Here is a 27,852-nt window from a genome sequence, read left to right as displayed (position 1 = left end):
TTGCCTGCTCTTTCATCATTCTGTCCTGGCCAACTCATGGAGGAAGAGGATCCAGGAAGTCTTGATGAGAGTTGATAGGCTAGGGTTAGATAGTTTGGGAGGAGGACTACCCCTTTCAGTGGAGTAGGGTAGGGACATAGGGGGCAAGAAAGAGGGGGGGTGGGACTTGGAGGAGATGAGGGAAGGGGCTACAATTGAAATATAACTGGAATAAATTATAAAAATAGATGATAGATAGATGATAGATAGATAGATAGATAGATAGATAGATAGATAGATAGATAGATATTTAAAATCTGTATTCTATTGAGCTTGGTGACATATGCCTTTAATTCCATAACTCAGGAGGCAGAGGCAATTGGATCTCTGTGCATTCAAGGCCTGTTATTTTTCAAAAAGTTTTCTTTTCTGAATTTGTTATTTGAATACCAGCAACTGATTTGTTTGAGTGTTGTTCTTCTCTCTCTCTCTCTCTCTCTCTCTCTCTCTCTCTCTTTTATAGCCACCTTTCTTCTTTCAGCAGAGATGTCTGCAACATTAATATAGGAACTAATCCATGGCACGGTTAAGAGGTGATATCCTCTTTTTGTTGGTATTTAGTGCTGTAACCTATATCCCAAGTATTCTGTTTATTGGCTACAAACTGGCGACTGCAGTGCCCTGGTCAAGGAGTTTGGAACGTATTTCTCCTGGAATTTGGAGCTCTTTTGCTTCTCAAGGCTTGACTGCACAGCTGGAAGGTCCTGTCATAGTACTGGCTTTGCTCTGGTGAGTCCCACAAGGAACGAGGGGTTTAAACCTCCTGCCTAGTCACTGGTGGTTTCTGGTAGGGAGATTGTTAGGATCTCTGAAGTCTCACAGTGAGAGTGTGAGTGAGCAGGTGGCAGTTCCTGGCAAGCAGGCACAGAGCCTGACTATCAGGAATGCACTGCAGTAGATTTTGACAAAAGCAGAATGACATTCTTTATAATCTCTTGTTCTATAATCTCATGTAGAAGAGTTTTGATGCTCTAAAATCATCTTGTATCTTCTCACTTCCTGCAACTGCTCATTGTAATCACTATTTTCTGTCACTGTAGATTTATGCCTGACAGTACTTCATTTCATTGCTTTGATTTAGCACATGGGTCTATTAGACTAACTGCATTCAGCTTTCATTTAGGGCTTCTTCCATGTCTCCTCATAGGTCCATTTATTATTAATCATCATTAATATTGATGATTCACTTTATATGGCTATTTTACTTTCTTCTTTCACTTACCTGTATAGAACATTTGTGCACATCTAGATGTGACAACAGCCAGTGTTGTGAGCTTTTGTTTCTAATGTACCTGAGATGCTAATGGTTGATCCCAAGACCTTGCACGTGCTAGGTAAGTGTTCTGCAAATGAGCTTCAGCCAAGAAGTTGTTGTTAAGTTATATATGACATGTGGACTTTTTATTAATTTTATGAATTTTAAATAATGTAGGTACTGTGGTTTATAAGCCTCTGTCCTATACTTTTATAAACTATCACTTGGTTTTGGATGTACCTAAGTATTTTTTTATCCCATTCACAGTATGTGAGTAATCTTTATCAGCAGAAGTAGGCGCCATAGGTGTTTTAATATTCCAGTGAACATATTCTGCCATCTCATTGTGTTCCTTTTAATTTTCACTTTTAATAGGTATCATGACTATTTTCCTATACATATTTTACATTTGTATGTCTTCTTTTTAAAAAGACTAATTAAAAATTGTGTGTTTCTTTGTGTGTGTAGGCGTATGTGAAAGTGAGTGCAGGTGCCTGAGAAAAGAAAATAGGACATTAGATCCCTTCAAGATGGAGTTACAGGTTGTTGTGAGTTGCTTCACATTCTTGGAATTGCACTGAGGTCCTTTGCCAGAACAGTATGTACTTTAAACAATGAGCCATGTTTCCAACTTGACATATGAGACCATAGCACCAATCTCTTGAGGACCTTTTCCTGTTAAAACCGACACAAAAATTTCCAAATCCACCATTCTGAAGAGCAAGCACCAATCACAGGAACCATGGAGGTGGAGACATTTTAACCACATTCAAGTTATGGCATTCTACTTACTGTTCCAATTTGATACTCACCCCAAGGGAAAAAGCCAACCCTTGACACTACTAATGATACTCTGCTGTGCTTGCAGACAGGAGCCTAGCATAACTGTGTATTGAGAGGTTTCACTCAGCAGCTGATGGAAAGATGCAGAGATCCACAGTCAAACAATAGGCCAAGATTAACACAGGAAAAAGAGGTGATCAAGGAGAGGTGATGTTTGAGGCATGAGGCCAGGAGGCAGGACCAGACACCCATGCATGAGCTCAAAAGAGGAGATAGAGAGGTTTCTTTGGGAGCACTCTCAGTCTCAGGAGAGCCAACAGCAGAAGTTTTATCTACTTGGCATAAAGATCTTGGAAGAGTTTGATAAGAATGTTCTTAAGAGAGTGGTCAGCTTATTCCACCTTGCCTGAGGACTGGGGATGGTAAGAGATATGGAAATGCAATGGAATGTAAAGGGCTTTGGCTAAGATTTGGGAGATTTGAAAGATAAACTCAGGGCTATTGTCTGATTGAAGGGATATTGGAACTTGAAAATGGGGAATGATTTCTCTGAAAAGGAGACAGGAAAGTGTCTGTGATCTTTTATTAGTAGTGGAGAATGCCTCACCCATGACAGAAAGCCCAGGCCCATCACTTCTCAGATGGCCAAGACCTTGAGATGAGATAGGCCATGGACCTAGGGAAAAATCATATACTGCTGTTCTGTAAAAGAATCTAGTTAAAAAAAAAAAAGACTGCTAATGATATTCCAACAAATAGATCAGTGCCCTGCTCAGTGATCATCAGTGAAGCTTCCTTCTGCAGTAGATGAGAACAAATACATATATCCACATGCAACAATGTTCAGAGAGTGAGAGAACTTGGAACAACCAGTCCTAAATAGCATGTCTCCAACAAATGCCTCTCCTCAGCAAATGCTGCAGAAGAAGAGTCAGAACTAATGGAGGACATTGACTTGGCTTTCTAGATACAAAAGAATTGATGTACATATAAACTCTCAGAGACAGTGGCAACCTGAACAGGGCCTACATAGGTCTGCAACAGATGAGGTCCTAGAACTGACAAAAGTAGACAAAACCTGTCATCCTTAACCCAGGAGCTATCTCCAATTGATCAACTCTAGCAAATGAAAAATTACTTTTCTCCAATGAAGTATCACTGCGTAAACAAAAACCATACCTAAGTACAGGCCTCATGCTCAGTAGTTCATGACCAACAAAAAACAAACTCAATGGTATTTGCAGGTTGATTTGTCTCATGATGTCATATGCTTTTTCTAGGATCCTCCTCCTCCTCCTCCTCCTCCTCTTCGTTCATCTTGTCCTTTTAGTTCTTGTTCTTGTACTTCTTGCTCTTGTTCTTTGTCTTCGTCTTTCTTAACCTTACAGTTCTTTTGCTTACATATTACAATGTCAGGTTTAGAGTTTAATAGCAGATTTATGAGAAAGAATGTGTGTTTCTCAGTGTCTAGTGTCTATTTTTGTTTCATGTGCTTTTTCTTTAGCTCAATTTTTCCTGTTTTAACTCCTTTTTATTTTATTTTATTTTTTCTAGATGTCTGTTTGTTTTCTAATGAAAGGAAGAAAAAATAGCACGGATTTGGATTGGTCGGGAGTCAGGGAGTATGTAGGAGGAATTGGGGTAGAGGAAACCATAGTCAGAATATTTCTATGAAAAAATAATTTTTAATTAAAAATGTTATATTCATCATAGAAATGTGATTGTCCTATTCCTCTGGTAGCAATTACTATTCATACTTCATGTCTTGGACCTTCTCACTGTCTCTTCAGACAATCTATAGAAAGCTTTCATCCTCAGAGAAAACGCCCCATCTTCTAGAAGAAACAAAGAGAAGGCACATTTTATGTTAGGTTTGGCTTTCTCATTTACTGCAGTCCACTTAGCACTCCTCCATTAGACATACCCATGTTCCAGTTCCCTCTTCACAACAGCACTCACTTCTTCCTCCTTCCTCTGCTGAGCAATCTTCTCTGACCCACCCTTACCTCCAGGCTCTGCAGCTAAGTGTTTCCTGCCGCTCAGCAAAGCTGTGTGTGGTCTTTATCTCAATTAACATCAGTAGTTATTTGTGCATTCATAAATAATTCTGAATATACTCAGGGCTCTCCACTAAAGAGATTTGGGAATATTGAGAATTTCTCTATCACTGTCTGTGCCTGTTCTAATGCCTTCTGTTGTGTTTGCATTTTTATTTTCTACATCACACAAATAACCCAACTCTATAATATGCATTCATTCATTCCTTTAAAAAGAGAGTACCAAGGGTCTAACATAAACTTAGTATGAAGTAGTAAAGTTATTCCTGACCTCAATTTCTGAAGCTCTGTGAGATGTTTCTATGCTTTTTGTGTTTTTTTAAGTACAGAATTCTACTAACTTCAAAAAGAGAAAATGTAGACCCACGGCTAAACATTGAATGAGCACAGGGAGTTTTGTGGAAGAGTAGAGGGAAGGATAGAAGGACTCAGGGGGACCGAAGCTCCACAAGAAGACCAACAGACCCAACCAACCAGGGCCCAGGTGAGGTGGGCTGAGGAGACTGCACCAACCAATGACCATATATCTAAACTGGACCTAGGACCTCTACACAGATGTAGCTGATGGGAAGGTCAGTCCTCATATGGGTGTCCTATTAAGGGGAATGGAGGCCAATTCCGACATGAACTCTGTTTCCTGCTTTTAAATCACTTTCCCCTGGCAGGTCTACCTTGCCAGACCACAGGGAAACAGGATTCGCTCAATCCTAATGTGACTTGATATGCCTGGATGGGTGGGTAGGGGAGAGTCCTCTTCTCTGAGGAGCAGGGGAGGGGGAACAGGAAAGGATGGTAGGACTATAAGAAAAGAAGGGAGGGGCTATACAGGATGTAAAGTGAATAAACAAATAAAAATTAAAAATTATAAAAAAATGTGGATGGTTCTTTTTCTTTCTCTTCATTTATTACTTTCAATAAGATTTCAAGCAGCATGGTTAATAAAGGGATGAGTTGACGTGCTTGTCTCATCCTTGATTTTACAAGATGATGTTATTGTTACACATTCGTAAGATTCTAGCTATTTGTCATTTATCACTTTTGCCATATTAGGGTATCATATTTCCATTCCAAGTTTCTTCAGAGTTTTCATAAATTTTGTCAATGTCATTTTTTGGAATTATGAAAGGTTTCTTCATTTTATTTACATGTTGTGCTATATTAGCTTTTTTTGAATGTTGAAGAATCATTGCATTTTTGGAAAAACCAATTCATCTGCTGTATACACTTTTATCTATTTTTAAATTATCATTGCTGTTGTATTTATGTTTTAATTTCATATGTGCAATTCATTGTGATTATATTCACCCTCCATTACTCTGTCATTCCCCTTCCCCTACTCCTGCTGATCTCTTTCTTTAAACAGTCTCTCTTTCTTTTCTTTTTAAAGATTTGTTTATTTTATTAGGCATACAATGTTCTGCCTTCATGCATGCCTGAACACCAGGAGAGGGCACCAGATCTCATTATAGATGGTTGTGAGCCACCATGTGGTTGACTGGAATTGAACTCAGGACCTCTGGAGGAAAACACAGTGCTCTTAACCTCTGAGCCATCTCTCCAGCCCAGTGTCTCTCTTACATTAGAGTCTTTTTAATTTTTTTATTCTTTGTGAATTTCACATCATGCACCCCAATCCACAACTCATCTTCCCATGCCTTCATATCAGCTCTTTGCCCTTGCTAAAAAAATAGCAAAGTAAAAAATAATAATGATCACAAAAAAAACCCAAAACATTTTACCATGGAAGCTGCAGTGTGTAATGGTGTATCCCACAGTATACCCTTTTGCCCGAACAGCTTTACTTGAAAATGTTCACTGCAATGAGTAGTCATTGGTATGATTGTAGGCCTCTGGTTTCCGCTACGTTATCAATACTGTGTCATCACCTGGATTCCTTTTAGATATCTTGCTGTTGCCTTGTATCATGGAGATCCTTCAGCTTTTGTTCTGCAGGACCTGGCCCTTTATGTGCTCCAGTAGCTCATAGGAGAGATAGATGTTTGGGTAGGCCAACTCAAAGCCTTGCCTCTGGGCCTGGGTAGTAGCTGAGTTGGTCATCCCAGCAGCTCTCCTGCACTCACACTACCAGGGCCAGCTCTCCAGATCTCACATCTCAGGGGCCACCTTTACTACACCCATACTGCCCAGCCTAGGTGAGGGACCTGTTCTCCCTAGTGCTAAAGGTGGTGAGGGATGTGGTGAGCTCTGCACAGCCCTTGGGCATCAATATGGTCTCAGGTGGAGGCATAGGACTGCTCATATCAGGCTTTTCCCCGCTGAGCTCCAATCTCCCAGTTCCTCATATCTTCATTGTGCACAATCAATTCCTTTTCATCTCCCATCAGTCCACTACATGCTTGCCCATAGTAGTGCCCCCTGCTCACCAGCATTACGTGGAAGCAGGCAAGTCTCTGTGTGTCTTATTTTTATAGTTCACTGGTCATACAATTTTTATATCTTTGCATGTTTTCTGTTGTTTTCTTTGTTGTTCGTTTCTAATTGTATTTACTATTATAAGACAGGAATCATTTAAATGTGGAAAGACTATCTTGTGAGCTAAAATATTTTAAAGAAAGTTTTGTGTTGCTAAGAAGGGTATGAGCTCTAGACTTGTTGGATGAAGTACTACGAATTTTATATTATATCTCTTTAGGTAAAGTGTTTTACCTCTGAATCTTCATGCTATTTTATGTTCTGAATAATATGCGTTGATAAGAGCTGGAATCAGGTATAGTGGCACTTGCCCAGAAGTTTAGAGGCAGAGATAGGTAGATCTCTATGAGTTCAAGGTCAGCGTGGCCTACGTAGTAAGTTTCAGACCAGTGAGAACTACAAAGTGAGACCTTGCTTCAATAAAACAAAGCAAAACAAGACAAAAAAGAAAAACAAGTTGTATATTAAGCCATTGTTGTTTAACTGAATTTATTGACATATGTATTACACACACATTACTTTTGATGAATTACCCATTTAGCAGTATGCATCATTATTACTCCTGTTTTTTGAAGTCTGTTGTGTTAAGTAGGAGTACAGATACTCTATCTTTCTTTCATATTTCATTCATTTGGAGTATTATTTTCATCTCTTTGATTTCATTCTGAAATCATGAATCTGTCAGTGGAAATGTGTTTCTTGCACACATCCAACAGTTGGAGGATGCTTTGTCACCCCATCAAGTGGAATTAAGACAGTTTATATTTAAGATTACTATTGAGAGATATGTACTAATCTTATAATTTAGTGGGTTTCCCAGTTGATTTGAGTAGAGACTCTTCTTTATTCATCTAAAAGTGTACTGGGTCATTGAGTTGGAAATGTTTGAATCTTTCTTAATCCAATTTCTCCATTCTTCTCATTAGATTTAGTCTTTCCTAAAGCCTCATGATTTCAAATTTCTTTTTCACACATACTTGGTGGCATCTTTTTTTCCACTGGCATCTGAATGATACAAACATATGTTAGAAAGATCACATTCCCCAAGGCACTTCAGCTCATTGTCAAACTAACAGAGTATATGTGCTGAAGGCAGTTCTAGACCAGCTTCCTCAAAGGGCTTGAGGTCTAAGCTCACACTCAGACATGAGCTCTGGAAAAGGAAGAGCAGAACAATTCAGTGCATACTGGCATGCAATCCGGTCCCACGAGGGTCTGCATCTTATTTTACTTTTTCTTCCTGCTGCAGAAGATGAAGCTAAGCATTCCATTGGTTGAAGAATCATGGAGTTCATTGCAATGTGGCCCCAAACCTCAAGTTTGAATTTTTTAGCCAGCTTCTTTAACTCCCCTTAACATCATTTATCCATTTGCTATACTTCTTAATTTACTGTTGTACACTCTTGTAGTGAGCTGGGCATTTTTTACATAACAGGAAAAATGCTTTATGTCTTCTAAAGCCACTCTACTTTCCAGTTTTCAAATTTAAAATGGAGACCCAGTACTTCTATTCTGATAAATGAAGCTGTTCTCACACAGGTCTTCATAAGAAGTGTCATTCCCTCATTATACTCAATGTTTTTCTGATATCATGATTCCCTCATGATAATCAATTTTGAATCCATTTTTTCCCCATTTGATAGACTCCTCCCATGACTATTGTTCACAATGAGGGCTTCCATTGTCCTAAATCTGAAAAGAAATCTCAGCCCTAGGGCAGAAAGAAAGTTGAAAGCCACATCTTTTTCTGACATTGACTTAGATAGTGAGTATCTGTGCTGGGGCCACCAACTATTTCAGAGGCAGTAGAGAAACTCTTTTGGAGGCTAGCCAAGTAAATACATTCCTCACTCTGGGTGATTCTTTTTAGCTGCATCTGTTTCCCCGCAAATTTCATGATGTCATTGTTTTTAACAGTGGAATAATAGTCTACTGTATAAATGTACTACATTTTCTCTACCTATTCTTTGGTTGAGGGAGATCTAGGTTGTTTGCACAGTCTGGTTACTGTGAATAAAGCTACTATGAACATAGCTGAGCAAGTATCTTTGTGGTAGAATGGCAAACTCTCCTTCTTAATTGTTGAGGAATCATGTCCTCTGTGTGACTGCCACAGTTTCGTCATCCCAGCCTTCATTGGTGCATGTCTAGGTTGCTCTCATGCCTTGAATGTTGTAAATAATGCTTTGTTAAACAAGCAAAAATGTGTCTTTATTAGAGTTAGAATGTGTGACCTCTGTCTACTATTTTATTTTTATCTCATGTATCTTTTTCAAAGTTTACATCTTTAGTGATAGGATGAGAGATTTTTGTTAATTATGTTTTTCTAGTTTTGTAAGTATTTCTTTCAAAGTGAGTATCCAACAGCAATATAATTTAGTTCTTCTCACTAAAATGCACTGCAAGTCAGTATGTTTTGATTACCATATGTTATAAAGAGAAGACAGATTATCTTATTATATGAGAGCTTGATCTATGGTTCATTGGTGTTATGACATGAGTGGAATATAATGGAGATTAGAGTGGTAGAATGAGAGATTTTTTTGCAATTTTATGGTTTTCTTTTTTTCTGTAATTATTAGCTACAAACATTTTATATGTGTGATATAGAAGATGGATTAAGGTAACAGGTTATGAGATATCTCAGATTTTAATTCTGTGTGCTACCTGTACCTAGTTAGCATTTAACATTGGTACATTTTTGTGTGAGTTTATGATGCATGTTTTTCACATTCTAGCCAAATTTTATACCAGGGAAAGACACCAGCTGTACACTATCCCAGTGTTCATAAGGAACACTTTAGCATCTTCCTGCATGAGGAAGAGAATAATTCCTGTCCAGCTTATAAATTCTGGAGTGGGCTACTGAAAAAGAAATGCAGGTATGACACTTATAAATTTTAGTTATCTTTTTCAAAGAACTATTTAGAAAAATATGACAAATTTAAAAATTTTGCTTAATTGCAGTCAAGTTTATAAATGCTTATATTTTGTTTTTGGTGATGGGCCTAATAGACCTCCTGTACCATTCAAATGGTATTACACATAGTGATGTTGCCATTCATGTAGGTACTCAATCCCACACACTGACTTTTCAGTTGTTTTGTAACATTTTAATCTAAATTAATATTAGAGTAAAACAAAATTGTAGTAATATCACCCGCCACATGGACGTGAAACAAAATTACTTATACTATAGGACAGGAATTACATCAATTTGAACATTCCATGTATTTCAGAGTTCTGGGCTGGCTGTTGAAACATGGGCAGAGGGAGGATCCTGCTTCCATACAGAAAGCAATGAGATCTGAGTTCACCCAAGTTTGTGCCGGGAGCCAAGGCTATGTACTGAAGACAAAGTCAATTAGTGAGCCAAAGCTAGTTAGTGGAGACAAAGCTATTTACTAAAGCCAAAGTCAAATAGTGAGCAAAGGTCATTTAGTGGAGACCTAAAGCTATTTAGTGAAAGAATTACCTAAGACCCTAAATCATGGGTGATAGATTTGTGAGGACATCGTCTGTTAGTTTTAGAGCATCTGTGAGTTATCTTAAGAAAACATCCTTACGGTATCTTGCAGGTGCAATATTTACCCCATGGAAGCAGTCTTCCTATCTCCTCAGCAGTAAATTAACCTTCCCCCTTTCCCGCCTTCTCCCTATATAAGTTGGGTAAAAATTTCTAATAAATGAGGCCTTGATCAGACAAACAGACTTGGCTCCATTCTTCCTGTCTCTTTTTCCCTTCTCCCCCCCATTCCTTCCACTCCCCTTTCTTTAAGAAGCCGTTGAAGTCCCGTGGGTCAGGGCAAGCTTTTTCCTTTCATAACAATGCTCACAAACCCCTAGAGGTCACACGAGAACTACCTTAGAGCTTACCTACAATTCCCTAAGGACCTGCCATTAGCCTTCTTCTCTTAAAAGTGCCACAGAACCTCTCAAAGTTGTCATCCTGGGTGAATAAGTGCCCACCATGTGCTGGGCAGGACACAGTAAAGCCACATCCAAAGCATAGCATTCTTCCCACAGCCTTGCAGGGACATGTCCGTCATGTATTCAGAATAAAATCACATTTTTAAAAACTGGAAAGGAACTTAACGTGATTTGAAGAACATGAAGATAAATTATAAAAAAAAAAAAAGACTTAAAATCTAAACACTTACATTCTAAGAATGTAAAGATTAACAGATTTATGAAGTGAGGTAGAAGAACATGTATACCCATGCTGAACTCTGCATTTCATGAGGTGGGTGGGCCAACACACCGATTCATACTGATGAAATTAAACAAAAATAACATTTCCATTTATTTAGCTATTCGTTTCTATTCTATTAGCTAGTGCTAATCACAGTGATAGTAGGAGAAAGCCACTTACCCAACTTATTTCCAAATCTAAAGCAAGCCTTTTTACTTGTGCACCAGGCTGCCCTGGCTAAGGAGGTATTCAAGAGGTCAACATTAGATGTAAGAAAGATAAGGGTTTTACAGAGTTCTGGTGTAGAAGGGTTCCAAATGGGTTAAATGGGAGAGGTTATAGGAGCAGAACATAACAGGTGTTCAAAACAGGGTAATCACAACAGGTAGTCATAACTAGATCATCATTGGTGGTCATATAGCCTTATGAAATAAAGGTAGGTTATAAGATGGTTATGAACAACTTTTGAAACAAAGACATTAAAGGGAAACTAGCACATTTATGCCTGTGGCTCTGACAGACATTGCCCTTCTTCCCAAATCCTCTTCCTTACCCAAAACCATTCGATTAAATTCCTAATGCTAGCCACCAATGTCTATTTTCTTATTTGGCCACTTCCTTGCCCTGAAGATGACTACCAAGGTCCCACTATCAAAGTATTGAAGTCCAGTAATCAAAAGCTTCCTTTGGTTTGCTTAATTAACATGCTCAATTAAAATTAAACACCTCATCCAAACATGGGGTTTTGCCCTTTACCTTTATGAATCGCTATTTCCCTACGTGTCACTTTTGTCTCTTCTTTATCCAGAGATAGTCCTTTGTTCCCTGGGACAAGTACCCATAACCCTTCTCCCTTGCCCCTTTCCTCCTGTCTCCTTTGTTTCCTTCTCCTTCTTACTCTTCTTATATCTCCTGTCTTTGTCCCTAATTACTGCCCTCTATCGTTCTGGAAGAAATAAATCTTTGTGCGAGAACATGGTCTTGGAGTGTCTTGAGCCAATGATGGTGTTTCCTACAGACATGATTACCATTCCTGGAACAGGAAGTACAGAACCCTTTGTAGTTAAGGTTACAGGTGGTGTACAGCCCAAACTTCGAAAAACAGCAATGAATCTAGTTTATCCTTACTATGAGTTGGCTTTCAGGCTTAAGCCTGAGGCAGGCTGGCTCTTCACCAGTAAGGAAAATGAAGATAGGTAAGAGTTGGAATTTAGAACACCTGCAGAGGATTCAAGGGGACTATCGGTTTGAATGCCATTTGGAAGAAAGGCACGCTGTGTACAGCACCTCTGTGAAAGTATCAATAGTGGCACCATCTTCACTCTGCAGAGCCCTGCCAGGCTGCCAGATATGCACGTGCTTCAGTTATAAAGTCCCACACCCCAAGCTGAAACTGCTCTAAGATGCCATGATGGAGACTGGCCCTTAATGGAGAGGATAATTACTTGTAGGGTGGGACCAGTAAGGATGGGATGAGAGAGGGGGATACGTGAGGCATGTATGTGTGTGCCTCAGTTATACAGTCACACTCCCCAAGCTGACACTGCTCAGTGTTGCTACCTATGATGGGAGTTGGTCATTAAAGGAGGAAAAAGTAATTATTTGGAGATAGGTAGAGCTAAAAGGACGGAAAGGGAGAGCCAATATGTGAGTGGAAATAGGGAAGATGCCAAGAAACATCTTAGTGGGCATCTGGACTCAAAGGTCTCTGGTGTGTGACGTGTTCCCAGTATATATACTGGAAATCATAAGATGTGCTCAACATTTTTATAAGACTCACTTGGGTCAGAAACATTTACTTGGCTCCTAAACACAAATCCCAATTCCAGAACGAGGAAGCAGAGTCTAGAATCAATCTGTGGAAAGATCTTCTACCTTGGTCATCTCTCTACCTCTCAACCAGAAAATGGAAGAAAGGTAAGGATGTATCCCAAGAATGTTCACAGTTACTGTCATGTTGCTTTTCTGAGTTCACATCCCTGTGTTGCTGCCACAAAATGCAACACGCAGGGTCTAGGAAGGCATGAGACAAAAGCTTCCTTTTGAAGTAGAGATGGCCTGGCTTAAACACTTTTTACTTTCTCTTAAATCATTCATAATCATGACTGTCATTCCTTTAAAAGGAAAGGTGATGTGCATATTTTGTTTCCCAGGGCAGAATCCATATAAAAGTTAATTGTTGGTTCTCAAAAGTGATCTGCCATGTGTGTACATTGCATTCAAGAAGAAACAGATAGTTAGAATTTGAATAACTGAGGATACCACAGGAAGTGTTTACTTACAAAGACCAAAGGTCTTAGGAACAGTGGAAATGCCTAGAGAATCACAAGAAAGCAAGAAAATGGGACAAGTTGACCTATCCTTGGTTCCAGTAAGCAGCAGAAGTGGAGGAGGAGAGAAGGGGGCATAGTCCCAGCTCAGTAGTAAGAGTATATAAGTATAAGCACAGGGCAGCAATGCTCTGGTCAACAGAGAGCTGACCAGGAGAGAGATAAGAAAGAAAAATCCCTAGCCTCTTCCCTCCTGCTCTCCAGGGTGCTTGCAATGTCATCAACTCCCTCAAGCAAAAAGAAAGTTACAGAAAAGAAACACTGTCAGATAAGGTACTTCTGTAAGATGTCAGGTAGCAGAGAGAAGCACTTTCTCACTTGCAAGTTTTCTTCTACCATGTTGTTCAGATCATTTAACTGTCATCAGATCATCTTTTCTCTCATCTCCTTCAGATATTTTTGTCTTGTTTGCATTTTACTCTTCTAATGCTGCTTTTATGAAGGTATTACCCAGAATAATCAAAATAACTTGATATTAGACTAAAACATATGCAGGTAAACATACTTCTTATTGGCTTTAGTAGAAGAGTGGTTTCTCAAATGCAGAATTATGGAATAGTACATTACCAAGAAAGCCGTCATGCATGGGATGGCAGCTGCACCATGTCAGACCCAAGAACTGCATGCAGCATTTCTGTTCTTCAGACCTAAAGGGGCAGCAACACGCTGTGGTCAAGGACCCCCAGCCACATTAGAGCATCATTGTAGGGAAGATACACAAGGAATGGGGTAGAGAGAGCTGTTCCTATAAACTCCTGCCACAGCCTTATTTCATTTCTCCAGTCATCGCTGAATCTTCAGTTTCTGTTAATGTTTTTTGTCATTAGATTGAGAGAGAATGGAAATTGGGATCCATTTTAAGTTAAAATTCAGATAATTTTATTATGGATAAATTAAGGGCCTTGAGCTCTCTGGCAATCTATAAAGGTCTAGAAGGTCTCTCAAGCATTGTATCACATGAAGATTTTTGGTACATTCTCAAAAACAGTAGACAACAGTGCAGAACAGAGAACCAACATCAGAAGAGATGTAGAAGACAAAAAAAAATCAAGGATCTAATTTTTAATTTTTTTATTTAATCACTTTACAGCCTGATCCCAGCCCCCATCCTCCCCTCCTCCCAGTCACACTCCCATGCCCCTCTCCCGCTCCCCCTTCTTCTTCTCAGAGAATGGGAGTCTGTTTCACATGCTGCACCCTCTTTCCTTCCTTCCTCCTGCCTCTGCTGAGCAATCATCTCAGAAATACATCCATCCACAGGCTGTGCACCTAAGTGTGTCCTGCTGTTCAACAAAGCTGATTTGGGTCCTATGTCAATGTTCTGCCCACGATCAACATTAATTGTTCATGCATGAGTAATTCTGAAAATACTCAGGACTGTCCACAAAGAATGTTAAGAATATTGAGAATTTCTTTATAGCTTTGTCTGTGATACTCAATGACTTTTGTTGCATTTGCCTTTTTAATTTACACATGACCCACCATCTAATACTGTAAAGATTTGCATACATGTATCCATTCATGAATAAACAATGTCAAGGTCTCACACAATCTGAGCATGGGGATATAAAAAAGTTCTATTTTCACTGTCTGACCTACTGAGACATTTCTAGGACATATGGTTTTTAACTAAAGGTAAAATGAAAATTTATCCTTTAAATTTGGATTCTTTTCTTTCTCTTGACTTACTGATTTTATGAAGATTTTAAGCACTATGTTGAATATAACAGGTCAAGGGGATATATTTGTTAAACAATTCCCTGTTGTCCCAATTCAGAGAGCTGTTGTCTACCTATTTGTAACATATTGCTTTTACCATGTTAGGCTATATTATTTCTTTTACAGTTTCTTCACAGATTATCATCTTGGATGACATTCAGTCTTCTGACTTCACTTGCTACATCTTTTGAAATGATAAACTTTTCCTTGATACTTTGTCTTCTTCCTTCCTTCCTTCCTTCCTTCCTTCCTTCCTTCCTTCCTTCCTTCCTTCCTTCCTTCCTTCCTTCCTTCCTTTTTCTTTCTTCTTTCTTTCTTCATCTACAATGTTACCCAAGCCTCAAGGAAGATGATAAAATTTATTTTCTTAGGGCTAAGCACGCAACCAGTACTTATCCTCAGTACCTTGTCCACTGATGGGGTGGTCCTCCTCCCCTTCCATCTGACCCTAGCTTATCAGGTCTCATCAGGACTGGCTTCATTGTCCTCCTCTGTGGCCTGGCAAGGCTGCTCCCTCCTCAGCAGGAGGTGATCAAAGAGCCAACCACTGAGTTCATGTCAGAGACAGCCCCTGTTCCCCTTACTAGGGAACCCATTTGGATACTGGGCTGCCATGGGTTACTCTGAGCAGGGTTCTGGGTTATATCCATGAATGTACCTTGGTTAGAGAATCAGTCTCAGGAAAGACCCCTGTGCCCACAGTTTTTGGTTCTGTTGCTCTCCTTGTGGAGATCCTGTCCTCTCCAGGTCTTAATATCTCCCCCTTCTTTCACAAGATTCCCTGAACTCTGTCCAAAGTTTGGTTATGAGTCTCAGCGTCTACTTTGATACAATGCTGACTAGAGTCTTTGAGAGACCCTCAGTGGTAAGCTCATGTCTGGTTCCTTGTTCTCTCCCTCTACCTATGTCTATCCTGTTTGCCATTCTGAATAAGGATTGAGGATCTTACATAGGGTCCTCCTTCTTGATTAGCTTCTTTGGGTGTACAGATTTTAGTGTGTTTATTCAATATTATATGTTTAATATCCACTTAAAAGTGAGTATATACTGTGTGTGTCTTTCTGCTCCTGAGATACCTCACTCAGGATGATCTTTTCTAGATCCCACAATTTGCCTGTGATTTTCATGATTTCCTTGTTTTTAATTGCTGAGTAGTATTCCATTGTGTAAATGTACCACAATTTCTGCATCCATTCCTCTGTTGAGGGACATCTGGATTGTCTCCAGATTCTGGCTATTACTAATAAAGCTGCTATGAACATGGTTGAGCAAATGTTCTTGTTGTGTACTTGAGCATATTTTGGATATATGCCTAGGAGTGGTATAGCTGGATCTTGAGGTACATGCAAATAGATCCATATTTATCACCTTGCACAAAACGAAAGTCTTCATTGAAAGTGTCATTCCCTTCATGATTCTCATTCTAATTCCATTCTCCCCATTTGATAGACCCCTTCCAGTGACTGAGGGAATATATGGCTTGTGTCATATTTCTATATGAGAAGAAACCCCAGCCCTCCTTATGAACCTGTTTCAAATATTTACACATAGTCACATGGTCCTGACAAAGAGTATGGTGTGCTCATATCTCTGTTTCATTTGCAGGAACACGAGTGGAAAATTCCAAAGCATTGGTCCAACCACCCCGGCCTGGAGCACTGCCAACACAGTAGTGAATGGAAGTGACTATATGGAAAACTTGTCCTGTGTCACCATGTTTAATACGCTGAATATTCTTACTGCCATCATTTCCCTGGTTGGGCTGGCAGGAAATGCCATAGTGCTGTGGCTTCTAGGCTTCTGCATGCACAGGAATGCCTTCTCAGTCTATGTCCTCAACCTGGCTGGCGCTGATTTCTCCTACCTTTGTTTTCAGACTGTGTATTCCCTGGAGCGTATCTATTCTCACATCTATAAAAGCAACTTCTACATTCCCATCTTTCTTTTTAACGTATTAATCTTTACTTACCTTGCAGATATGTGTATGGTCGTAGTCATCAGTGCTGAGCGCTGCCTGTCTGTTATGCAGCCTATCTGGTATCGCTGCCAACGACCAAGACACATATCAGCTGTCATGTGCGCCCTATTCTGGGCTTTCTCTCTACTGTTGAGCCTTCTGTTAGGGGAGGGTTGTGGCTTACTGCTTAGTGATTTTGATTATTCTTTCTGTAGGACTTCTAGTTTGGTCACTGCTGTATTTGTAATAGCATTATTTGTGGTTCTTTCTGGGTCCAGCCTCGCCTTGTTTGTCAGGATCTTCTGTGGCTCACAGAGGATTCCTGTGACCAGGCTCTATGTGACCATTACACTCACAGCACTGGTCTTCATACTTTTTGGTCTGCCCTTTGGTATTCACTGGTTCCTCTTAGATTGGATTGTGGAGTTGCATGGTAGTTTCGCTTGCAATACTTACGAAATGACAACATTCCTGTCCTGTGTTAATAGCTGTGCCAACCCCATCATTTACTTCCTTGTTGGCTCCATTAGGCACCGCAGGTTCCAGAGGAGGACTCTCAAACAGCTTCTGCAGAGAGCCATACAGGACACCCCTGAGGAGGAAGAAGGTGGAGGGAGGAGTTCTTCAGCAAAGTCTGGGGGCCTGGAAACAGTCTGGTGTAGCAGCTCTGTGAGTACTTGACCAGACACAGTTGCTTTCAGAGTCAACTTTGCCTTTACCTATGTGGGCCATTCTCACAACCTTGTTCAATTGGTAGAGAAAATAGACATTTTATAGAAATTGGGTGAAATGGGGCTTGTTAAACAGAAACTTACTGTAGCACCTTAAGGTTTCCTTATTTGGTCCTTACTGCATCTCCTTATGATGTAACCCTTGTAATCACTTGGTGCCAGGACAGCTCCCACTGTGAAAAAACACCCTCAGACAAAGCTCAAGGCAGTGCCAGAAAGGTCTGAATTTCTTTGGTCACTGAACTTGAAAAAGATTAAATGAATACTATATATTATAGAAATGTCCCTGTTTTTACAAGGTATTTTCTAAATATTAAGAAAAATTAATTGAAACTCCCACAATTCCAGTTTCCTTCAGTATATACATACTTTACAATATATGTATGATTTTAAAATGTTTCTTATATAAATTACTTAGTAAACAAATACACATCTTTAAAATTGCCTATTCTAAATCTCCATCCACCCACTGGGGTCTTCAACTTCAAGTATCTGCCATCTTCAGCATTGAAAGAGTAAAGATAGATTTTATATACCAACATCCAAGCAGACTCAAAGGTTGGAGACTGACTCCAATTTCACTTTTTAATGCCTTGGTTAACATTCCATTATCATGTCTTTTCTCCTCCTCCCATGTCTTTGCCCTGATTCTCTTTCTCTATGACTGTGTAATCCCTCATGAAAACAATTTCCAATGAATGTCATTGAATTTATTACCTCTTGGAATTGAATCTCTGTCAGATTTACATTATTCCCAGAAGTGCAAAGCATCCTTAACTTGAATTCTGCATGTTTAAATACATTTTATTTTTTATATGTTTCAATTGAAATAGAATGACATCACTGTCTCCATTTCCTTTCCTCCCTCTAGCCCTTCCCAGCTATCCTCCTTTAAGCCCTTTCCATGTTTCCATTCTTAAAGAAATAGCTTCTTTATTTTTGATTATTACTGTTACACACAGACACACAATCACAGACACACCTATAAACATACATACAAACACACACACATATACAAATGCTGAGTCCATTTTTGTTGTTTCTGTGTATTTCAAGGTTGAGCATTCTGCATTTGACAACCATTAACGAAGCTTACCACTAGGGGAAGTTAATTCTCCTTTTCTTAGTAGTCATGAGTTGCTTGTAGTTTTTTGACTAGGAGTGGGACCCTGTAAAAATGGCCTCCTTCCACATTAATATGTCGCTTGATATTGCCATTGTCCCTATCTTGTTTACAAGGTAATTTCTAGGTCAGACAGTTTTGCAGCAGATTTCCTGCTGTTCTTGCTCTTACAATCTTTATGCAACATGATGTTCCTTGAGTCATAGAAACAGGAGCTATGACAAAATGAATCCATTGGCCTGGGCTACCCATAATCTGTTGATCTTTGCATTGTGTCCAGCTGTGATTTTGTGTTATGGTCTCCATTAGCTATAGAGAGAAGGTTCTTTGATGAATGGTGGTATCTACACATATCTGTGGGTATGAGAATAAGATTTCGAACGTAGTAAGGAATTATACTGGTCTAACAAAGTGAGAGTAGTAGATTTTTTTTCCTATTGTTCATGAACCCACTGTTTCCCTGGAGACTGGCTAGATTTCTAGTTCTAAACATCACTCTTGTTGACTGAACTTTGAGTCCAATTAGACAGCTGTTGGTTGTCACTGACATGTGACACTCTTTGTACCTTTATGCATATCTTGCCATTCTGGTAATTGTGATTCATGGGTATTGTAGGGTTGTTTCATTGCTTCATTCCCTTGGCAGTCTGCACAGTATTTTCCAGAACCATGGAAGCCAGACTGTAGGACAGAGGTCACATCAAGCTCAAACCAACTGAATTCTTTGTCCTGAATGTGAGATGTCTTCAGCAATGGTATCCACCCTCAACCACTTAGAGACAACTGAGGGTTACACCTACAATACAGATTGCTTTGGGAGTCACAGGGATACTCTGAACAACCATTCAAAAGAAGTTTCTCATGCCTGGAAGTGGTTCTTATTGGGATTATTTTCAGTCCAAGTGGCTTAACTTTTAAATATGTGTGTATGAACATACATAAATGTGTGTATATACATATATAACATATGCATACATACACACACACACACACACACACACACATATATATATATATATATATATATATATATCATGTAGTATATATAATTTTTGGGAAATAGAAAATAATACAATTTCTTATGGCCTTATCAAACAACCTTCCTATCATTTGTACTTTGTCTCTCCTTTTCCATCTATATTGACTTACAATCCTCCTCCCAAGACAGGTCCCCTCCTCATTATTCCATTTCTTACTTCATATCATCTATAATCCTGATATTCTCTCCTAAGCCTCTAACATATGGTTCCTTATACTGTTCTGGTTTGTGGTTATTACACATTGTATGTGTACATTTGAGGACATAGAACTGGAAACTACAGATAAAGAAACCATGTGGCATTTGTGTTTCTGGGCAATTTGCTAAGGAACTGAGACAAATAATTGATAAGTGGCATTTATAAAATCAAAAAGCTTCTGTGTGGCTACAGAAAGAATCAGCCAGGTAAAGACGAAACCCACAGAATGCGAGATAACCTTTGCCTGTGATACAACTGGCAACATGCCTAAAATCAACAAAGCAACTGACAGCAAATTTTGTCAAGATGATGGAGAAAACAGGCCTTCCCACTGACTCTTGATAGGTAGACACTCTGAAAATCAAGATGGAGATTCTTCAAAAGACTGAAACTGCATCTACCATATGACTCAGTGATGGTGCTCGATGGCATATGACCAGAGAAAAGAACACTCTCTTCCATAGATACTTGTTCACTAGTGCTCATTGCCACCTTATTCTGTGAATACAATAGCTGGGAAATGGAAACAATTCTAATGTCTTCAACTGATGAACGGATAATGAAACTGTGATACATGTATACAATGGATACCATTCAGCTGCAAAGAAAAATGAAATCATGAGGTTTGCAGATAAAAACAACCTAGAAATGTCTTAAGTGAGATAACATTTTCCATAAAATATTTCAATCTTAAATGCTTTTACATTTGTTAATTTAAAGTAAAGTGTAATTAAGAAAAACAATATTCACAGATTCAACAAATTCAGAGTTCAACGAATTTGCTTGAATAATTGTAACTATTTGACTCCAAGCCCAATCAACATTTAAAATACCCCCTTGCCTCAATGAGTTCTCACTGTTCCTCCAGTCATAGCTCTGCCTTGGAGGTCAGCAATGTTCATATTTGTGTCTTAATGTAAAATTGAGAGTAAAACCTATCATTTTTTCTCCATATATCAATACCTACTTCTTTAGGGGAAACTCCTAAATATAGTGCACTTTTACCACATAGGAAGCTTGTGTTGTAAATTACTTTCATCTCATTTACATATTTGTCATTTTTTATTTTTGACATGTTTTCTCATTTTCTTTTACCACAAAGATTTAGTAACCATCATATCAGGTGGTCTGACTGTACATATTGACTCTTTAAAATACATTCTATATGTAAATGTGATTTTGGGTAGTCTTTCTGTACATATTGATGCTTTAAAATACATTCCATATGTAAATGAGGTTCCAATTGAGTTAAATGGTGACTCCACTTAAAGTATATATGTATCTGTTTTAGGAAGTAGTAGGTTTTTGGAAAGCTTTTCAAAAGACCTATGTTGTTATAGGCCTTTTTTCCTATATATGTCCTTCCCTGCATTACATCCTCTACCCTGCTCTCCTATTGAACTTGGGCTTTGAAAGAAGTTGAAATGTAAGTATTCTGTGACTGTGGAATATAGACTACATGAGTTTTACATTATGAAATGTGCATGACACTTTGGGATAAAGGGCAGAATGTTAAGGTCTGAGTATCAAAATTCTTCATAGACTTTTGCTTTAAAATCTTATTATCCAGCCGGTGATTCTATTTTGAGATATTATACAAACATTAAAGCCTAACTAGTGGATCTAAGCCCACCCCTATTGTAACAAAAGACAAGAACGACTCCCTTTTAACAGCTGAGAAATACCACACTGTGAATGACTGTCAGAAATTCACAATCTGTTTCTCCATTGCTGCGTGCCTAGGTCTCCCATGTACTGGTTGCTGTAACTAATGCTCCAATAAACATACAACACTTTCCTTTTATTAGTGGTAGAAAGGTTTTTGTTGATTATTTTATTTTAATATGATATGTCTTTATTTCATAGTAGAATTCTGGTAACAATATAAATGTAGTGTTGAGTTTTGTTTTTTTTTTTTCCTGAAATGCACTACAATAACTGTGTTTCAATTATCATAGGATATAAACAGAAGAAAAGTTATGTTGCCTTATGGTTTGAGAGCTTGACCCATGATTGGTCCTATGCACGTATATAGAATGCAATGAAGATGGAAGTATATGAAAGAGGTGTTTCATATAATAGAAAACAGAAAACAAAACATAACAGGAAAAGGCCAGAAATATATATTGAAGGACACTTTCTCAGAGCCATCACTGAGAGAAGCCAAGATGGGAACTACAAAACTATAAAGAGACACGTTTTGCTTGCTTTCTCATTTGCCTCTCAGGAGCCACCGTTTAGATAACTTTCTTATAGAACCCAGGATAATTGCCCAGCAAATGGCAATGGTAACAGTAATCTGAGCCCTTCTACATCAATTAATAATTAAGAAGATCCCTCAAAGACATGTTCATATGGTAAAATAATAAAGAAATTCAGTTGTGATTTCTCATAGGATCCTGTTCTGTCAAAATATGCCAGTTTGATTGCTAGGACATTTCATCACCTGTCAGCTTGCCACACAAGCCTTTCACTCTAATGCTTCTACTCCTTGTTCCTGAAATCTCATTTTAATATCACTACATAAAACACAATCAAAATTTCAAAGTCCCCATCTTGAAATTTTTAAATAATTAAAAATTCAAAGACTTTTAAAAATCTAAGGTTTCTTAACTCTGAGCTCTTACAAAATATATAACAAGCAATATATGTCTTATTCTAAAATGAGAGATGTGAGGAATCATAAAACAAGCCAAAAATCCAGCACTGTAAATTCAAACCACATAGCTCCATGCTCAGCATCTGGAACTCCAAAACATTTGTGCAGGACCATTCTCCAGCAATGCCTTTTACAGAAAACACAGTTTGTCACTTATGTTCAAGCTGTCGCCCTTACATACCTGTCTTTGTCCCTGGAAATCATCCCCAGCACTGCCATTTCTGATATGCTGGGATACATGATGAAAGAAAAGGCAGAAGGAAACAGAACATTAAAACTATAAAACTATAGTTATAAACCTGTTATAACTGCTATAAAACTGTTTTTCTTAGAAATGGTTGTATAAATAATCCAGAACAATGACAATATCACTGGACATGCTAATCTGGAAGGGGAAATTTTCACAGAGTTCCACCCCTAGACAAAGAGCTATAGGCAACTAATGACTTCTGGAAGAGGGAGAGTTATCCTCTTCCAGGGATAATCCTAGAGTGGTGAGCCCTTGTCTCAGTTAGGGCCTCTATTGCTGTGAAGAGACACCATGACCATGGCAATGCTTACAAAGAAAAACATTTATTTGGGGCTAGATTACAAGCCAGAGGTTTAGTCCATTATCATCATAGCAGGAAGCATGGCAGTATGCAGGCTGACATGGCTGAGAGTTCTACATATGAATCTGCAGGCATCGGGAAGAAGGAATAACACTGGGCCTGGTTTCTGAAGCCTAAAAGCCTGCTCCCTTCCACATGTACTCCAACAAGGCCACCCATCCTAAATTCCCACTCTCCATGAGGCTATGAGGGACATTTTCAGCCAAATCATCACATGCCATGCCCTGGCCCCCATCCAATTGTAGTCATAGCATAATGCAGAAATGCATACACTTCAACTTCCAAAGTCCAAAGTTCAAAGTTTCTTCTGAGACTCTTGCACAGAATATACATTATTGCTCCAAAAGGAAGGAAAGGGACAATAGTGGGGAAATACTGGATAAAAGCATGACTGAAAACCAGCTGGGCAAACTCCAAACTCTGAATCTCTATGTCTAATGTCAATGTGCTCTTCAAATCCCCAACTCCTTTCAGCTTTGTTGACTGTAACTTCTCTTGGGCTCTTTCCATTCTCTGTTAGCAGTTTTCCTCAGGAGTTATCCCACAGCTCTGCATTGCCAACATTTTGGGGTCTCCAAGGCAGTCCAGACTTCACCTTTATAGCTTCTCACAATGGCCTCTCTAGATCTCCATGCCATGACACCCCTGACCCATGCCTGGTCTCAGCAGCTTTCCTCAGTGTAGTGGTCTGAAAAGAAATAGACCACGTAGACTCATGTGTTTCAGTGCATGTCCCATAGGGAGTGGCACCATTAGGTGTGGGATTGTTGGAGTAGGTGTGGCATTGTTGGAGGAAGTTTGTCAGAGTGGGGGCAGGCTTTGAGATTTCATATGCTCAAGCTATGCCCAGTGTGGCACAGTTTCTTTTACTGCTTGCAACTCAAGATGTAGAGCTCTTACCTCCTTCTCTAGCACTGTGTCTGCCTGCATACCACCCTATCTTCCTCCATGAGAATAATGAACTAAACTTCTGAACAGCCCCAACTGAATGTTTTGTTGTAAGAGATGCCATGGTCATAGTGTCCCTTCACAGCAATAAAACCCTAAGAAACTTAGCCATGGAGGGAGATTCCATAACCTCTTTCTGATATCCTTGACTCTAAATCCAAAACCACATGGCCAAAGCTGCCAGGTTCTGCTGCTTGTTGGATCTTGAACATGGTCCCTTCAGTCAATAACATTTTCATTACCTTTCTGTTTTTGATGGTTTCCTTCATTGCCTACGTTTGACAATTCTGAAACTTGCTCTATAGAGCAGGATGCCTTGAACTCGGAAATCTGCACTCTCTGCCTTGCAAGTGCTTGGATTAAAGGTATGCACCATTATGCCTGTCCCTCAGCTTTTCTGTAATTCCTTTCACTTTTCTGTAATTGCTCTTCACAACTTGGAAGCTTAGCTGTGTGGTGTCTTGCTCTGAAGTTACCACTCCCTTTATTTAAGTTAGCATCAGGCTTTTCTTTAATCTGTTTATGCATTTTAGTGTGCTTTATTTCCTCCAACTGTATATTTTGTATTTTTTCTTGCTCATCTTGCTCCTTTTCATTATCATATACTATAGATATGCACAAGAACAGCCACTAATAATGATGCAACTTAGTCACTGCTGAGTTGTTTTGCACTGTCCTCTGGTAAAGCTGTTCATCCATAATTTTTCAGTTTGGCCTGAGACACATTTTTTTTTTGGACAAGGGAGAAAGCAGCCATGTTCTTTACAAAAATATCACAAAATGGACTTTAGGGCACATGCTAATATTATTTTCCTCTGAAACCTCTTGAGCCAGGCCCCCACAGTTCAAATCACCCTTGGTACCACTGTCTTCCATGTTATACTATTATGACCTATTTAAAGCTACTTTTTCTATCCAATGTCCCAAAGTCCACATTCCTCCAAACAAAAACAAGGTCCAGTCTATTACAACAGCACCCCAGTTGCCACTTCCAACCTCTATCTTAGTTAGGGTTTCTATTGGAATGAAAAGATGCTATGAGTACAGAAATGCTGATAAACAAAATCATTTGATTGTGGCTAGATAACAGTTCAGGGGTTTAGTCCATAGTCATCATGGCAAGAAGCATGGCAGCATGTAGGCAGACATGGCGTGGAGTAGGAGCTGAGCTTTCTACATCTGGATTGGTAGGCAGCTTGAAAATAGAGTGAGCCAGTGGGCCTGGATTGAGCTTCTAAACCTTAAAGCCTACCCCTCCATGACAAATTTCCTCCAACAAGATGACATCTACTTAAAAAGCCATACCTCCTAATAGCGCCACTCCCTGTGAGCCTATGGAGGCTATTTTCATTCATACCACCACAGACAGCCCTGAAACTACATAAAGACAAACAATAAACACTAGGAAGGTGCCATATATATGTGTATGTGTGTGTGTAGGGGGGGAGAGACAGATAGACAGACAGACACACACACACACACACACACACAGAGAGAGAGAGAGAGAGAGAGAGAGAGAGAGAGAGAGAGAGATTGTGTATGATGCTGGTGATTGAATCCAGGGCCTCATATATCCTAGGTGTATTCTCTAGACCAGAGACAAATTTGTAGACCATTTTACGAAGGTTTATATGTGAGCATAGTATATATTTTTGGATTGTTACAATCAAATATTCGGCCTGTCAGATAGCTCAGTGGCTAAAAGTACTTGCTACAAGTCTGATCACCTGAGTTTAATACCCAGGACCTATATGGTAGACGACTGAGCCAACTCTTGCCAGCTGTCATTCAGAACACATGCACACACAGATAATTCACTAACACATGCATCCCCCTGCACACACATGAGGGAAGAGATAAAATTAAACACACACACACACACACACACACACACACAATACAGTGGAGTGTGTATGAATGCTTATATTTTCTTCAGGCTACATATGTGGTTAAAAACAATCTTTTCACTATGAAAGACAGTCCTGATGAGACCTGATAGGCTAGGGTCAGATGGAAGGGGAGGAGGATCTTCACTATCAGTGGACTGGGGAAGGGGCATGGGAGGAGATGAGGAAGGGAGGGAGGCTGGAATGGAAGGGAATGAGGGAGGGAGGGAAGACTGGAATGGAAGGCGATGAGGGAGGAGGCTACAGCTGGGATACAAAGTGAATAAATTGTAATAAAAATTATATTAAAAATCTTCTCTTGAATAACAGTGACTTCATGCTTATCTATATCCATATGCATCCAGTTAGTCCATAAAAGAAGCTTACTTTACAGTTGCTTCATTCTTATTCTCTTTTTACTCTATTATGTTTTATTTTTATTGAAAATAGATTTTGGATTTTGATTTATTTTGTTTTGTTTTTCTTCCTGCTTTATTTTTTTCAGTTTATTTATTTTACATCCCAAGGGTGCTCCTCCTTCCTCCCAGTTCATTCCCTTCCCCATCTGTCCCTCTTTCCCTCTCCCATTTTCCCTGGAACAGGGAAGCCACTGTCTCCCTATATCAACCCTACCCAGCACATTAAGTCACATTAGGACTGAACATACCTTCATTCACTGAGACCATGGAAGGTAGCCCTGCCAGGGGGAAGTGATCCAAAAGGAGGAAATAGAGTCCATGTTAGAAATAACACCTCCATCTACTCACTAGAAGCCCCATAAAAAAACCAAGCCACCATCAGCCACATGTGTGCAAGGGGCCTAGGTCCAGACCATGCATGCTCTTTAGTTGATGTCTCAGTCTTTGGAAGTACCCATGGGACTAGGTTGTCTCTATTGGTCTTTTGTGAGGTTCCTGCCCCCTCCAGGTTCTTCCATCTTTCCTCTAACACTTCCACAGGACCCCTGCTGCTTCACCCTTTGGTTGGCTTCAAGTCCCAGCATATGTCTCAATATGCTGCTGGATGGAGCCTGGAGGACAGTCAAGTTAGGCTCCTGTCTGCAAGTATAGCAGAGTATCATTAATAGTGTCAGGGACTAGCTCTCTACCATGGGGTGTGTCTCAGGTTGGGGCAATTATTGGTTGGACATTGCCTCAATCTTTGTTCCTTCTTCTTGCAGGCAAGGTAATTTTCAGATCAAAGGATTTGTTGGTGGGTTATTGTTCTCCTTCCACTAGTCTCACCTGGCTAGGAGGTGGTCACTTCAATCTTCATGTCTCCCCATGTTAGGAGTCTCAGCTAGAGTCACATCCATATCCTACCCTGACATCAGGGTTGACATCTGTGGTCTCTTAGGGTCTACAAGGTATCTTCCCAAACAGTTCTTGCTTTTAGAGTTTCTGGTGAGAAGTCAGGTGTAATTCTGATAGGTCTGCCCCCTGCATGCTTCCACCTACAGGACCTCACACCTATGCATCCTTTGAGGCTGGCAGCACCCAGGGACCACCAGAGTGCAGCCCCCATATTAGGCCAAGTAGGGCAAACAAGTGAGACCTCTTGTGCCAAACCATTACTTGTACCAGGCCCCAGGGCAAGCACAGCCGTATCTGTATCAGAAGCCTGGAGACATAAGGAACCACCAGGTAAGTCTCACACCTCCAATCCTCCTAAAACAGTTCCCAAAGAGGTAAACTCCACCTTCTCCCCAACATGCCATTTTCTGACTCACAACTCACTCTACCTGAGGCCTGCCACTACCAGAGACAACGAGATAACTAAAGGCCAGCATAAAAACACAAATAACAAGATCCTTAGTGATATGGAAACCTCAGAACACAACTATTATACTACAGCAACTACAAGATATCTTAACACAGTGAGAAACAATTAG

The 27,852-nt window shown here is 39.6% G+C and overlaps 1 protein-coding gene across 1 annotated transcript; it reads left to right on the top strand.

Moving 5' to 3' along the window:
• Positions 1 to 11,734: 11,734 nt before the first annotated feature.
• On the top strand, positions 11,735 to 27,852 carry LOC129677717 (mas-related G-protein coupled receptor member B4-like). Its single transcript, XM_055608356.1, is given in 5 exon segments — positions 11,735 to 11,955; positions 12,589 to 12,676; positions 16,360 to 16,401; positions 16,403 to 17,434; positions 27,421 to 27,852. Coding segments are annotated over 5 exon segments (1,815 nt in total).

Source organism: Psammomys obesus, unplaced genomic scaffold (genome assembly GCF_907164565.1).
Source record: "Psammomys obesus unplaced genomic scaffold, mPsaObe1.curated_primary_1811, whole genome shotgun sequence".
Taxonomy (NCBI): Eukaryota; Metazoa; Chordata; class Mammalia; order Rodentia; family Muridae; genus Psammomys; species Psammomys obesus.
Note: the sequence above shows the minus strand (reverse complement) of the source record. Positions and strands in the feature narration are given on the sequence as shown.